General features: G+C 45.8%; 1 protein-coding gene across 1 annotated transcript in view; it reads right to left on the bottom strand.

Annotated features, from left to right (window-relative positions):
• LOC111072190 (dendritic arbor reduction protein 1) overlaps positions 1 to 7,864 on the bottom strand; it is a 30,938-nt gene extending 23,074 nt beyond the window's left edge. Inside the window, exon 1 of the mRNA XM_022363893.2 lies at positions 7,283 to 7,864. Coding sequence (XP_022219585.2) covers positions 7,283 to 7,345 — 63 coding nt within the window. The 5' untranslated portion in view covers positions 7,346 to 7,864. The remainder of the gene's footprint in view (positions 1 to 7,282) is intronic.
• Positions 7,865 to 13,123: the final 5,259 nt, after the last annotated feature.

The following is a 13,123-nucleotide window of genomic DNA, read 5'->3' as shown; positions in this document are numbered from 1 at the left end:
AGCGAACGAGAGAGAGAGAGTGAGTGAGTGAGTGAGTGAGAAATACAGCAGCAAAAGCTGTGCGAGTGTGTCAGACAGAGGTGTGGTCAAAGAGGGAACGAAAGAGTAACTTAAAATAGTAATTAATGCGAATTCCAGTGCATGGAAATGCAGCTACGAAGTATTTGAGAATTTATTTTAATCCAAGCCAAACCCCTTCCACTCATAATCTCCCCCCTACGCCACTGCTTGCACACAAACACAAAGGCCAGACTCATATTTATGCGTGGTGGAGTGGGGGGAGATAATAGCAAAAACACAAAAAAAACGCCTGCTTTTGTTTTTGTTTCTCTGTTAAAGCGGCGTAGTGACATCGCTGCTGGGTGCTGCTCTGCCTCTCGCTCTCTCTCACTCTCTACTGCTAGCTATCTCCCACTCTGCACCCCCCTGGTAAGTACGCAACCTCCTCTTCACTCCATCCACAAGCATCGATTGCCGCGACGCCATTTGCTGCTGCTGCTGCTGCGCTGCTGCCGCTGCCGGCCCCCGCTGTCGTTCTGCTTATGTGCGCATGACGAATGACCGCAATTTGCGACAGTTTTTGTTGTTGTTGTTGCTGTTGCTGTTCTCCCCCAACTATAATATCTCTACGTCTATCTTTCTCTCTCTCTCTCTCTCTTTCCGACTATGCTGTTTGACTATCTCTATTGATTGTATGTCTATTTTCTTTATTGGCTGCCTTTAAATGTATATACATATATATTTTTCCTACCTTACCTACCCCCTGCCCATTCCCCATTCCACACTTCGTTTTATTTTTGCCTACGTACCCGTACCCGTAGTCGCACTCGTACACACGTACCCGTACCCGTACCCTTACCCGTAGCCGTATCGTATATATAAGTTTATTTATTCTAATGACAAGTCACTCGAAACTGAATTATATTGATATTGCTATTGCTATTGTTGCCAATTGCTGTTGCTGCTGCTATTGCTATTGGCATTTTTCGTGTTCCCGTCTAGAGCAGCGCCATTTTCTATGGCCAGCGATTTGTTATAGTATTTTATGTGAGGTTTTTGTAAATGGAATTAATTGGATTTTTATGGGAAATTTATTTTGAAATTGGTTTGGTTTGGGGGGGGGGGCGCAAAATGCAATGCAATTGGGTAACAATTTTGCAAGAGAATTACTTACATTTATAGAACTACATTTCAAAACTCTTCCATCGACTTCTCTTAGCTTGAACCACTTTTTATTTTGTTGTTTACATTTCCCATATGACACGAGTATATCCTACATATCCTGCTGTGCTGCACTTTCCACCCTCACTCCTGACATCTTCCCACTCCTGACATCTCATTTGCATAAAAACCTTCGCACAGCTATTGCATATCATCGGGATATTGAATATCCCCTGGCTCTGAGCAAACACAAATGCATAATAAAACATTAATTGATGTCGCTGACGCGTCGCCTCAAACTTATATTCTCACAATTTCACGCTAAGCAATCATCATCGGCACGGCACACACATGGCCCGGAATGGAATGGGATGGAATGGAATGGAATGGGATGGATAGATGGGTGGATAGTAGGGGTGACCAGTGAAGCTATGAAATGGTTATGGTTCAGGGTGACAGGCACTGACTTTGCAGGGCGACTGCCGGAGGGCCGTATGGCACAGGAAATGCCCGAGCCGAGTCGAGGGCGACCTGAGGGCATTTTGCGCTGTGAGTGGAAGAACATTGGGCACATAATTTTCCAATTTCCGATCAGAGGTGCGAATCACTGATGCCTGACGATCGGTGGTAGGAGAAGGAGGAGGAAGAGGGGCATGCGCAACATGTTGGAATCAATAAAAATTTGAAATGAAATGAAAAACTGTTGAATAATACAGGATTTGCGGGCAATTAATTTGTGTTTTTGTGTGCAACAGCAGCAGCAACAGGAAATATGCATAAATGTTTAGCTACGAGGGAAAAGTAAACCTGCCGAAGGGGTTCCCAATAAGCGGTTCAATGGCCAAGCACAAGATCATTCTGTGACTCCCTACGACTCCTATACGATACAATACGCTACGATACTCTTATTGACAGGCTCTATTAGTGGGTCAATTGCCCAGCACAGAGCCTCTGGCCTGGCGCTACGATCTACCTTCCATTTGTTCCACACAGATTCGTGCGCGTACTGCTGCGTACTCTGGCAATTATCGACGATGATCGCCGATCGTGTGGGGTATGGTACGGGGGTAATAATAGAAATCTTCGATCTATAGGTGATAAAAGTTAAGTAAGCAAATAATGTAAATTGGAATAATCTTGCGCGCATGCTGTAGCTGTGTCTCTTCTTTCCAGTTCCATCAAAATTTAAGCTTACGAAATGATTTTACATCGACGCCACGCCAACGAAAATTGGCCCCGCCATTAGCTGGGATTTCGATTTCAATTTGAATTTGCAATTTGAGCGTATCTTTTGGGATGTTATTTATTTGAACTTTTGTGTGTGTTTGGGTTTTACGAGGCCCAGAGCCCAGAGCCCAAGGGATCCATCGCACAGATCTCGGACCAGATCTGGAGATGGCCTGGGCCTTAGCTGGTGATGTGATGTGATGACTCTATCAGCGGTCGCCGATCAAATGTGTTTGCCCCATTGTTGTTTTGCCACATTTCTCACCTTCAGGCTTCAGGCCCCCGTTGATGGCTATTTATTTTTTCGGGGCGATGAGATGTTGCGCCTTGACGCGCTGTCGGCAGAAATAAATTTTAGTTTTTATTGAGAGATTTACAGCGCCAGTGCCAGCACAGTGCCAGCAGATCGTTTGACATCGGCCTGGGTCACCTAAGCCGTTCAACTATTTGAAGATTTTACGCAGATTTTGTTTCATAATCAAATAATTGATCTTAATGCGGCATCAAATGAGCTCTCTCGCGGGCTGGGGGAGCTTTAAATATATTTTATTTCGTTGCCAAGTCTCCCCACCATTCCCCACCATTCTGCCATCCCCATCCGCATTTGTGGCAACTGGAAACGTGTCTCTCTCTCTGTCAGCTGCTGAGCTTTTGATCCAATCAAACTTGAAACGAATTGCGCTTCAATGTTGCCTGCCAGCCGACGACACAGGGGAACACCGGAGGGGCACAGGCACCGGGCACCGGGCACCGGCACACAATGCTCTGTGTTTTAGCACCTCCAATGCGGCGGAGTGCGACGGACCCAGCAGAGACATTCGCGTGGAGTGTGGTTTTTATTTCGGCAAACTAGTTTCCGCAATAATTCGCCGAATTTGAAACGTTTCTGCGGCTCGGACTCTCGCGGCAATCTATCAAAAATTTTGTCTGACTCGAAGAAATGTTGGGATTAAGTGGAGAAAAGGGTGCCCAAAGGCGGCAATAAAAGCTCACGTGCCATAAAAAAAAAATGCTGGTTGAGCGGGGGAATGGTGGAAGAGGGATTGATTTTGATTGCAGGATGATTCAATCGAAAATCACTCAAAGATTGATGGAGGCTTTCAGGCTGTGGCTCGCATTTCGAATCCAGATACGAGTATCTCTAACTTTTAGTTGCTCCTCTAAGCAATCCACCCCCAATCCTTATCTCTGCTCCATCTGCCCGATTGTGAGCTCAATGAATTGTGAGTGATTGATTTTCCTCGCACAAAAGTTGACCTCCAGACTGGAGCGGCGTATCAATCAAAATTTGACCAGAAATAAATGATATTTTGTGCCATTTTTTGGCTCATTCCTTGTCTGTGTGTGTGTGTGCCAGTTTTCGTTTTCATTTGCATGAATTGGCAAAAGCCAAAAGCCAGCCAGCCAGCCAGCCCCAAAAATACAAAAAAAAAAAGACCAAAAAAGAAATATGGCAAAGACTTGCAAATAAAATCTTTGTGGCATTGTGATTGAGGAAACAGAAAATTGAACGAGGGATTTGCATAGGAATCGATCGATAGAAACGATAGATACGATGGATGGTTGGATCGATGGATGGATGAACTGACTGGCTGGATCTCCCACTGTGCACTGTGGCCGGGTCTTAATGAGATTTTTGCAAAAGTGTTTTCATGGCTTACTCCAGTTATTATCTAACTTTTGCCCCCCGCCCCAAACTATTGTCTGTGGGCCCCCGGTGTAATTGGCATTTCGGTGTCTAGTGCCTGCCTGGTGGGGCTGCCACACTCTTGAACTCATTTTTCGAAATGGAAAGTCAACTATTGACATGAACATTTCTCGTAATTATCTTATCGCAGCGCCATTATTTGGCCTTTTCTATCTAATTTGCCACACAGTTTTCAGTTTTTTGTTTTATTGGTCGACAATGAACAGACAATTGTATCTGTTGTGTATCTGCCAGATACTGCCTATCGGGCGGGCTGCAATTCTTGTTAAAAATTTTTCAGCAACGATTGCCACTTTGAAGGCGGCCGCCGTCTTTTGTGAGTGTGTGTGTGTGTGGATTTCGTGAATGCAAATACGACGAGTATTTTCTCTATTGATTTAGATACGGAATAACCCATATATAAAATATATATATTTATACATATTTAGTAGATTTTTTTGTGTATTTTTTTATTTTTTATTGACAAATCACTCTTTTGACTGCCAGGTTTCGTTTAGTAAAGTAATTTGCATAAATCTTTGCCCCGTGCTGACAGTGGAGTCAGCTCCATTGCCCCTCCCTCCCGCCCCACACTCTTGTTCTTGGCAAAACTTATGAGTTATCTGATTTTTATCTATACTTAATTATTTACGATTGAAGCACAATGGTCTCAGGGCCATTAATCAGTGCAGTGCACAGTGCCCCCCAGTTTTCGAGTGCAGTGACTACGTGCTTGATTAGCTACATTATTCACCCGATATGGGGTATATCTATAGGATATACATACATATATGTATGTATGATATGTGTTTTGTACCCACTCATTGCTTTTGCTAATTCCTTGTAAATGGATCGTAAACTAATTCTCGTTCGCTAAATGCCATAAAAGATGAAAGTTTTTTCGTCATAATCGGTGTGAATCGTGGGAATTACCGTGTCATATCTACTACGAGTACTCATCAGTATCAGTGTGTGTGTGTGTGTGTGTGTGTGTGTGTGTGGTAAATCAGTGGACAAAACGGAAGAAGTGCCGCCCGCACTGCTGCACCCCCCTCGAACTCTGCACTCGTCGACTCCAATCTTTCACTCTGCCATGCAGACAGAGAGACAAAGAGACAGACAGTCGGAGAGGCAACAGCGCTTTGTACTTTTGCGACTGTCTGTAAATATTTGACAACACATGCCTAATTAGTGCAGCTATTGAGTGTTGGATGGTGGAGCACAGAACACAGAAAACAACAACAACAACCAACAACCAACAGAGGGACAGACGAACGACACTTGTCGAACAAGAAGGAAGGGATTGAGTGGTGGATGGGGGGGTGGCGGGTGGTCTCCGCTCTTTTACGACACTTTGTGTGTTTCCTGAGAAGTGCCAATGTCGTGGGTTCTTTTTCAGAGAGTGCTCTGCTCTTATCTCTCCAAGGAAGGAAGCACTTAAGTTCGTTGTGGCGTTTTTGTTGAGTAAGGCCATAGTTCGGCCCGAGAACTTATCAATGGAGAGGTGTAAGACTGGAAGTCTACTAGAGCTAACAAATAGATAAAGCACAAGGGGGGAAATGTTTGCCAGCAATTGGCCAGAGAATGAGCAAAAGGAATGCTCTCTAATAAGCATTTAAAGATGAAATCTATAGCTTTGACTTGCATTCACTTGCTCCTATGAATATCCTTATTTCCCTATGGATAGATCGCTTTGTCATTATAAACCCTGCCATTCCAAGGTCTTAGACATTGAACTGCAACGTCTGTTGCGTTGACATTTACCCACTTATTAATAGGCAGGATAAATATTCCATGGAAAGCAGCATTACTCATACGCACAGAAACATATTTATAGACACTGCGCGACACACACTCCACCCCAGCGATGCCACACAGGCTGTAGTTGTGGCTTTCTGGGGGTTTCTGGGGGTTCTAAGGGTATGAAGAAGGCACCTCATCAGACGGCAGACGGCAGAAGGCAGACGGCAGAAGGCCAGCACTTGGCACATTGGCAAAGTGTTGTGGGCAAATATTGACGCGGAGCTTCGCAAGTGAGCGCGAGTCAAACAATGAAACAAACACAACACACACACAACACAACACACACACACACATAAGAGCAGGAACAGGCTGGCAAACATTTGCCCCGAAAGCAAGGAGAGAGAGGGAGAGGTAGGGAGAGCCAGAGATCGCTACAATTTCCTTGCGGAACGCGTGAAAAGTGCGGCCAAACGTTCGACGCCCCTCAGACGGTGTTTGGTGCTCTGGGGCTCTTCTCCGGGGAACCAGTTCAAACGATCGGACCGACGCGCTGTTTAAGAACGGCTTAAAGAACGTCGGACTGCATCGACTGGGCGCTGCAGGTGATAACGAGATTTACAAATCGATTGCCGCGTTGACAAACACACACACACACGAATATATGTGACAGGGAGAAGGAAGAACCGGAGGGACGGGAGGGACGCCTGAGAAGGTGCTAATCCGTGTGAAAATACTCGCGGATACGGGACTCAAGTGCAGTCAGGCAGCGGCCTCCGCCTGCGCCTCCGCCTGCTGTCGATCGCCACAGATACTTGTGGTATCAATCCAACCGAACGATAATCAAGCTAATTTGTTTTTCCAGTTTTATTGTAATTTGCGATTGCCGCGTGCGGGGTTTTTATTTATGCTCGTAATATCTGCCAGCCGGAGACTGCAGCGCCGCCGATTGAAATTAAGGCACAAATCAGGCACAAAAATCTGGCCCAGGGCAAGATTTGCATTTTGATAAGCGGAAGTTACTCGCAGTTACTCGTAAAGGTGTTTGGTTTTTGTTGTTGCTGTTGTTGCTGTTGTTGGGGGCCTTGTATTTTGTCTTATTGCTTGTCAAATTTGGCTAAAATTAATTTGCCATAAAATCTGTTTAATTAACGTACTTTGCTGATAATTATGGGTAGTAATTGCTTACGAGATTCGTTTTGTTTTGTTTTGGGGGGAAGAAAGAAACAAGTGCTAAGAGGATTTGTTGATTGGCAGGGAAGGAATCTTCCACCTGAACCTTTTTTTTCCTGAATGCACGGGGGAAGTTGATTGATCTGCGAGTTCTATAAATATTATTCACTAGCTTGGTTCTCTTTTTAAGCTGCAGTTCCTTTGATCAGAGTGATTCTTCGAGCATTCCCATGGAATTTCTATGCAGATTTGACCCACTTACTACGACTAGTACTGCCAGGGGACGGAACTCACCTGCATCACCCAGTAGTTATTGTTGGCCGCAAATTGGTCACCGATTATGATATCCGTATGCATTTAGGCGGAGTTTATTTGCATCCAGGGGCTCCGTACGAGGAAAGGATGGACAGGACGACACCACACACCTCACACACACACAGAGACGGAGAGCGGTGTCTGCTGCGGCTGCTGCGGCTGCTGCTTTTACTTAAATTTAACTGAATAATTTGTTGAATTTTGGTTGATTTGCGGGTAATTAAGGCAGCGGCGTTTCCCTGACTCACGACGAGTCACGACGACGACGACGACGACGACCAGTTCAAGGCACAATGATTAATCAAATTTTGCAGGCGCTTTCGGGAATTTATTTCCGAATTATTATTGAATATTATTGAATACTTTTGTATGTTGGCATGGCACTTGGGCGGCAGGAGGCATTGCTGCACGTTTTGCGTATTATTTAATAATAATAATAATAATATTTTAATTTAAATAATTTGCAAGGATATGCAAATGAAGGCACACTCGATCACTTTCTTCCTCGTTGGGGTTTTATGGGCTTGGGGGCTTGGGGGGCAGGCACTTTTGTTTGCACAACTCCTTTTTTTTTTAATTTATTTTGTTGAGAGAGAGAACATTAAGTATCATTTAGCTTTTTGTTTTGCGGAATCCTTTACGACGAATCGGATGGCACGAATGACACGCGTAATGCCACGCAAAAAAGGTGATAAAAGCCGCCGGCTTTCCACTTCCGCATACGTTTTCAGAGACGAGGCGATGGCGCGCGTTCTCCACTGCGGCTGGACGGATGATTATTTGCAGCCTGTGGCTTTTGTTATCGTCTGCCGTTGCAATTGATGGGCTATAAACTATTTGCATCGAGTATTCGACTATTTATCGTACTGTTTTTTGGGGCAGCACTTCTTGGTCAAGAGAACGGCGACTCTGACTGTGGCTCTGACTGTGGCTCTGACTCTGAGACTCCGGCTAACGGCAGTCGTGAGTGAGTGATGAGAGGAGGTTTACTCGCGCGCTGTCGGTCGTCTGGGGAAGTCGTCACTTCGCTGGCGGGAACCGAGTTCGTACTGATTGGACGAGCGAGGGTTTTGCGCAGAAGAACCTCGGCCGCCAGTCGCGCGCGCTACAACGCTCTGCTTGGATAGCCCTCCCCTGCCTGGCTCACTCCACTCCCTCTCCCACACACCATCTCTCTCGTTCTCTCTCTCTCTCTCTCTCTGGAGCGAGCGCCGGCGACCAGGTGTGCTCCCCAGACCCAGCCACAGTCCACACAGGCCTGCCATGTGGGTGAGAGCAGCTTACGCTTACGCTCTCCCTCGCTCGCTGTCTCTTTGCTGCCGCTCTCTCAGGTGATCGGCAACTCGTTCTCTCTCTCTCTTATACAGTGCCGCGCTCAGGTGGGCAAGCAGCTGATCTTATTGGAGGTATAAGAGTATAAGAGCAGGCGATGGATTTTAATTGAATGAACTGCTGGGATTCGCCATTTTAGATTCAGTCTCTAGCGGTAGGAGGGGATGTACTATAGGCAGTTAGATGAAGGAAAATACATACATCCATGGATAATATATACCTTAGAGCTTTAGGTAGGTAGAACTCCCCCGGAAACCTAATCAACTTCCAGCAAAAGTTAGGGCCTTCCCCTTGGCTTCGGGGATCATTAATTCTGACACATTTCGAATGAAGTTTCCCTCTTCCATTTTCCATCACGCAAACATCAAACAGACCTCCAGCTGTGGCCACCGCAAAATAAAACATAATTAAACGAAATTAAAGCATACATTTGGACAGTTTATGGGCAGTCTTTGGGCGGGAAATCAATACGAGGACAATTAAAACATATCTGTATGTGCAGGATCTGCAGGGGGACATCTGCATATTCGTAAGCCGCAAAAGTGCGGTTGCCAGGTGGAAAGCAGTTTTCCCTCCCCAAGGGGCATGGGATATACATACATACATACATATGTATGTATGTATGTAGGTTTCCGCTGAATGTTTCTGGCCAATGTTGGCCATAAAATTGCCCCAACGCACGCCACACATAAAAGCCATTTTCATTTTGGCCTCCAGGTGGTGCAGAGCCATCCCCCAAAGCCTCCCCCCACCACCAACCAACCACTGGAGCCATTAAGGTCGAAAGCTTATGTTGGCCCAAAAGCGAGCGGGGGGGGGATGTTATTCCATGGAATAGCATGGGGCAGAGGTAGAGCAGTACGGGGGGAGCTGCACGCAAACGTCGCTTTGTCTGGGGCTGCAAACATGAGTGGTGTGTGGTGTGCGGTGCATGCAGCGGGGCAAGGGGGAGAACAGATAAAATAGAGGTGTGGCCTCGCCGAAAGCAGCGCAGACGCCGAGGCCAGCCAATCCGCAGCCAAGATAGAGCGAGAGAGCGCACACAGACAGAGCAAGAGAGAGAAAGATGGTGAGAGAGAGAGAGAGAGAGAGAGAGAGAGAGAGCTGCAGCACACGCAGGTGAAGTAGCAAAAACAGCAAACAAAAAGAAACATTAACCAGCGGCAGCTAGATACAAATGTATCTACATATGTAAGCATTGTATGGGTGTGTGTGTGTGTTGGTTATGCACACAGATACACAGACACACACACACACACACACATTCCAGTCTATTGATAATTGACTGGCGTCCGTCTGTTCTGCTACGGAGTATTTGCTCCGTGCAAATTTGCCATTAATGCCAAAGCAGACAGATACACAGCCATAGATACAGATAGAGATAGAGATACCCACCCCCACCCCCCCATACACAGAGTACACCCAACAGTTACATTTGAATCTTTGCCTGACATTGTTGGATCCCATGCCCCCTTTGCACCCCACCCCGCCGTCGCTTTAGTGTTTTTTTTTTTTTTGTTGGTTTACAGACGCTTTTGTTTGCTCCCGAGCTGGCTGCTTGTCTTACGTTGAACGCAAAAGATACATACATGCCCCAGTCTCTGTACTTGACTCCCATGGCTCCCATTGACAAATGCTAAACGATTTATGGTGATTTTGGCCTAGAATGAAGAGAGGCCCACAGCTGCTGGCAGCTTCATTCTCATTCATACGCGTATGAAACCCCCCTGAAGATCTTCCCATTACTTGCCCCGCAACTAATCCATCAATTGTGTTGGTATCTTTTAGCCTTAATCTCTTCCTTAATTTACCCCCCAAAAAAAAAAAAAAGAACCAACTCCAAATGTATCAATTTTGGCGCTTTTATGTCGTGATCTTTTGGATACATCATAAATATTCACATTTTGGATATCCTGCGAGGGTCGTAGGACCCCTTCTGGATTATTGATTTGCCCCGCAAGCGATACGCGTACCCGATATCTTGTAGATTTATTGAGGCTACTGCTCATGCGGTGACTCTCCCTCCTCCAGGCACACACCGCACACCGCACACCTCACACCTCACACAGCGAGGGCAGTCCACCTCTCATTGAACTACCTGTTGTACCCTCGAAGGAGGGGATCTGAGCATCTGAGCAGCAACCCCCAAGCAGATCAGAACTTATCGTTCAAGTCAACATGATTAATTACATGCTGAAGACCCTCGGCCCCTGCCCCTGCCCCTGCCCTGTCCTGGACTACAAGGGAAGGCCCCTCGAGATCGTTTCGTTTGAATTTGTGGCCAAAATATTGTCACGCTTCGAGATGGCTCTTGACAACAAACATGACCGAAACTCTCCAAGGAAAATAAATGCACTGCTCTCCGCCTGATTGATTCCACTTGGCGGCACTTGTCGATAAAGATTCTCCCTCCCTCGCTCTCCCTCTCTCTCTCCCACTCTCTTCTGTGTTCTTGTGTCCTCTGACTCTGGGAAATGTTTCCAATTTATTGTCAACTGCGATCCAAATCCAAACCAATCCACAAGATTACGCGGCAATTTGTTTTGTCTGCACAATTCCTAGGAAATATTTTCATAATTTGGTTCCTTTCGGTTTCGGTTTCGGTTCTCTTATCTTTCCAGTTTAAACGAAATTATTTGTTTGCATAATAAGAGTCAAGTGACTCGAGGGAATTGGGGCAGCCAGGCAGGGCCACACCGAGTGTCGTCTAGTAATTGCAGCCAGAGATAGTGCTCTCCAGGGTTCATTCTCTGAGATATACCCGCCTCTCCCTATCTCTCTCTTTGTTTTTTTAAGTAAATTCCATCTTTCTGCAATCCGAATTCTATGCAAATGCCACCACAATGCGAAATTTATGCGAATGCTAATCAAGTTAACACCAGAACTCTGCTGTCGTTGTCGTCTGACAATTTCCTAAAGTGCGTATCTGTGTCGCACAACAACAACAGCAACAACAACAACAATTATTAATGATTTTGCTAAATGTTACAGAAAATAATGACAGCTACAGAGAGCTGCCACAGAGCAGCGGAGCACCGCAGCGGAGCAGCGCAGCAGCGGTTGAACAATTACAAATGCACACAAAATGCCTCCTGCATCGGAGGGGAGGAGCAGAGCTCAACACCTCAACGAAGACCCTGCCGAAAGCCCACATTTTGTGCGTTGAATGAATGATTCGACATGTTCCAAGTGGGCGGCCTAGCTGGGCCGCAGAGGGCGTGCCACAGAGCTCAGACAGACGATGGAGAAGCAAGCAAACAGCAGGCGGCTCCGAGCTGCGAGCTGCCAGCTCCGATCTGCGTCCATGGGTTTCTTTTTTTTGACATTTAGCGCGTGCGCAAATGGTGAAAGAAAGAAAGACAGAAAGAAAGAAAGAGTCATGATCTAGGCAGATCTAACGATCTATTCCCATACCCTGTCCCTGTCCCTGTCCCCCACTTGAGGTGTTGTTAGGGGAAAAGATGAGCCCCCAGTTCCAGTTTCAGTTCCAGTCCCCAGCCCGGCACTCACTCCACTCTCGAACAACGTTTCTATGATCGCGTTAATCACCTTTCAAGCCCACTCATAAAAACGATATGGCACTTCAGATGAGTCTGTAGGATGGGGGCAACCTATAAACGATATCATTGATTACTCAGCAGGTTTGCTCCAGCTGCCCCTTGCCCCAGTCTTTCTACAGGCGTGTGGAGGGAGGGAGGGTTTACTGTGCTGCTGCTAATGATGCGACTGCACAATTGAAATGAAATTAATTTTACTCAATAATTAATTAAAGCGCACATCTGTGGGCGCAAAAGGAGAGAAAGCTCAGGCCCACTCCTACGCACAGAAGATCCGAAGAAGATCCAACAGCCCCAGCTATAACTCCAGCCAATTATTAATTGGTCTAACAACCCAACAGTCACAGTCATAGGCCATAGCCATAGCCATAGCCCCATGTTTGGGGGTTGTGTTGAGGTTGTGAAATCTCTCGTGTTGCCTTGCCCGAGGCCATAAACCATAAACCACACTGATAGATCATAAATGCGACGACGCACAAAACAATTGCACCGAAAAATAATAATAATAATAATAATTCGTGAAATTCGTCAAATTAAATCGTAAATCGTAAAATCAACAACCAAAAACAATTCGCCAACTGCCAAACCCACAATCCAACGTCAGACACAAAGCAGACGACGACTCGGCGGCTCGACGACACTGACACAGAAAGAAGTAAGCAAACACCGACCGTTCTCGCAGCCAAAAAAATTTCCATAGCATTTTCTATTGATTTTTATGGCTAATCGGAAAAGTTTACCCAAAAAAGCGACAAATAGAACCAAAAGCCAAATAGATTTCGTAGAACTTTGGGCAATTGTTTCATTTATGATTAGATGAAGAGGAAGCCCTTAGCTGGAATTCCCTATGAGAGTGTTGAGAGTTCTAGAAGTTATTTAGAAATGAGCTTAATATATTTTATGAATGATATCATCTAGTTTGCTCCGAGTT

Source organism: Drosophila obscura, unplaced genomic scaffold (assembly GCF_018151105.1).
Source record: "Drosophila obscura isolate BZ-5 IFL unplaced genomic scaffold, ASM1815110v1 contig_1, whole genome shotgun sequence".
Lineage (NCBI taxonomy): Eukaryota > Metazoa > Arthropoda > Insecta > Diptera > Drosophilidae > Drosophila > Drosophila obscura.
The sequence above is the reverse complement of the archived record's forward strand: the minus strand, read 5'-3'. Positions and strand labels throughout refer to the sequence as shown.